The sequence below is a fragment of the Nanorana parkeri genome, unplaced genomic scaffold (genome assembly GCF_000935625.1).
Source record: "Nanorana parkeri isolate BGI_ZX_2015 unplaced genomic scaffold, ASM93562v1 scaffold585, whole genome shotgun sequence".
Classification (NCBI taxonomy): Eukaryota; Metazoa; Chordata; class Amphibia; order Anura; family Dicroglossidae; genus Nanorana; species Nanorana parkeri.
This window is the reverse complement of record NW_017306853.1, coordinates 669341-670404: the sequence shown is the minus strand read 5'-3', so window position 1 is coordinate 670404 and position 1064 is coordinate 669341. Positions and strand designations below refer to the sequence as shown.

The 1064-nt window shown below is 40.7% G+C and overlaps 1 protein-coding gene across 1 annotated transcript in view; it reads right to left on the bottom strand.

Annotated features, from left to right (window-relative positions):
* Positions 1-365: 365 nt before the first annotated feature.
* SHOC2 (SHOC2, leucine rich repeat scaffold protein) overlaps positions 366-1064 on the bottom strand; it is a 59794-nt gene continuing 59095 nt past the window's right edge. Inside the window, exon 9 of the mRNA XM_018562570.1 lies at positions 366-859. Within this exon, the coding sequence (XP_018418072.1) occupies positions 651-859 (209 nt within the window). The 3' untranslated portion in view covers positions 366-650. The remainder of the gene's footprint in view (positions 860-1064) is intronic.

Below are 1064 nucleotides of genomic sequence, written 5' to 3'. Positions count from 1 at the left end.
TTTAAAACACAAAACAACCCCCAGAGGAAACCATATTCCACGGAAAGAGTGATTTAGCCCATTCTGTAAACAATATAAAAACGACAAAAATGAGAGAAAACATACATACAATAAGTTAAAGACGATATAAAGAAAAATCGGGCAACTGTGAAAAAAAGTTATACGATTAGTGAGGAGGGAGAAGAGACCATTGAAACCCCCGACGACGCGGCAGCGACCATATTGTTTCCTTAACCACGTGACTATAAAAAAATGGCTGGCGAAAATGCACAGGATGTCATCAACAGACGATCACTACCAAGTAACGTTGGCAACTGATCAGAACTGCGCTGGCAATTTATCAATGACATAAAAAAAATAATAATACATCAAATAAAAAAAGCGCTTCAACAAGCAACTGATATTTTTGACATAATAAAAAAAAAAACAACAACAAAAAAGCTAAATGGCTATGTTTCCTCTATTAGCAAAAACACATAATGCAGTCTTAATAAATTTGCCTTTTCATTACATATACATATACATAGATAGAGAGAGAGAGAGAGAATGATACATCTATATCTACGGCCTCTTTCTAGATATAGATATATACAGGAACACGACATGGATGCGTTTTTGTACAGTGTATGGGGAGTTGCGTGGGACTTGCATTAGACCATGGCACGGTAAGGACCTTGCATCTTCAGGAACTGGATAATAAAGGAGGGCCCGCCGGCCACAATTTGGGGTGGCAGGTGGCTGAGAGGACAGTTCTCGATACTCATGATTGACAGTTTGCTGCACAGGGCCAGCTCAAATGGGAGGCCGTGCAAATTGGGGTTGTCATTGAGATACAGCTCCTCCAGGTTCTCCAGTGTACCTGTGGATGGGGGAAAGAACACAAGTGTTATGGTCATGATTCCTTCCATTGCTCAGGAGCGGGATAACACTTTTGGGAACTAAATATTTTCGGTTGTGTTTTTAAGCTAAACAAAACAAGGCATCTGGTGTTTATAAATCCCAACTGAGGGACACTAAGGCCCCCAAGTCAAAGGGGATCTGCCGTTCCCTAGGCCACTACTAAT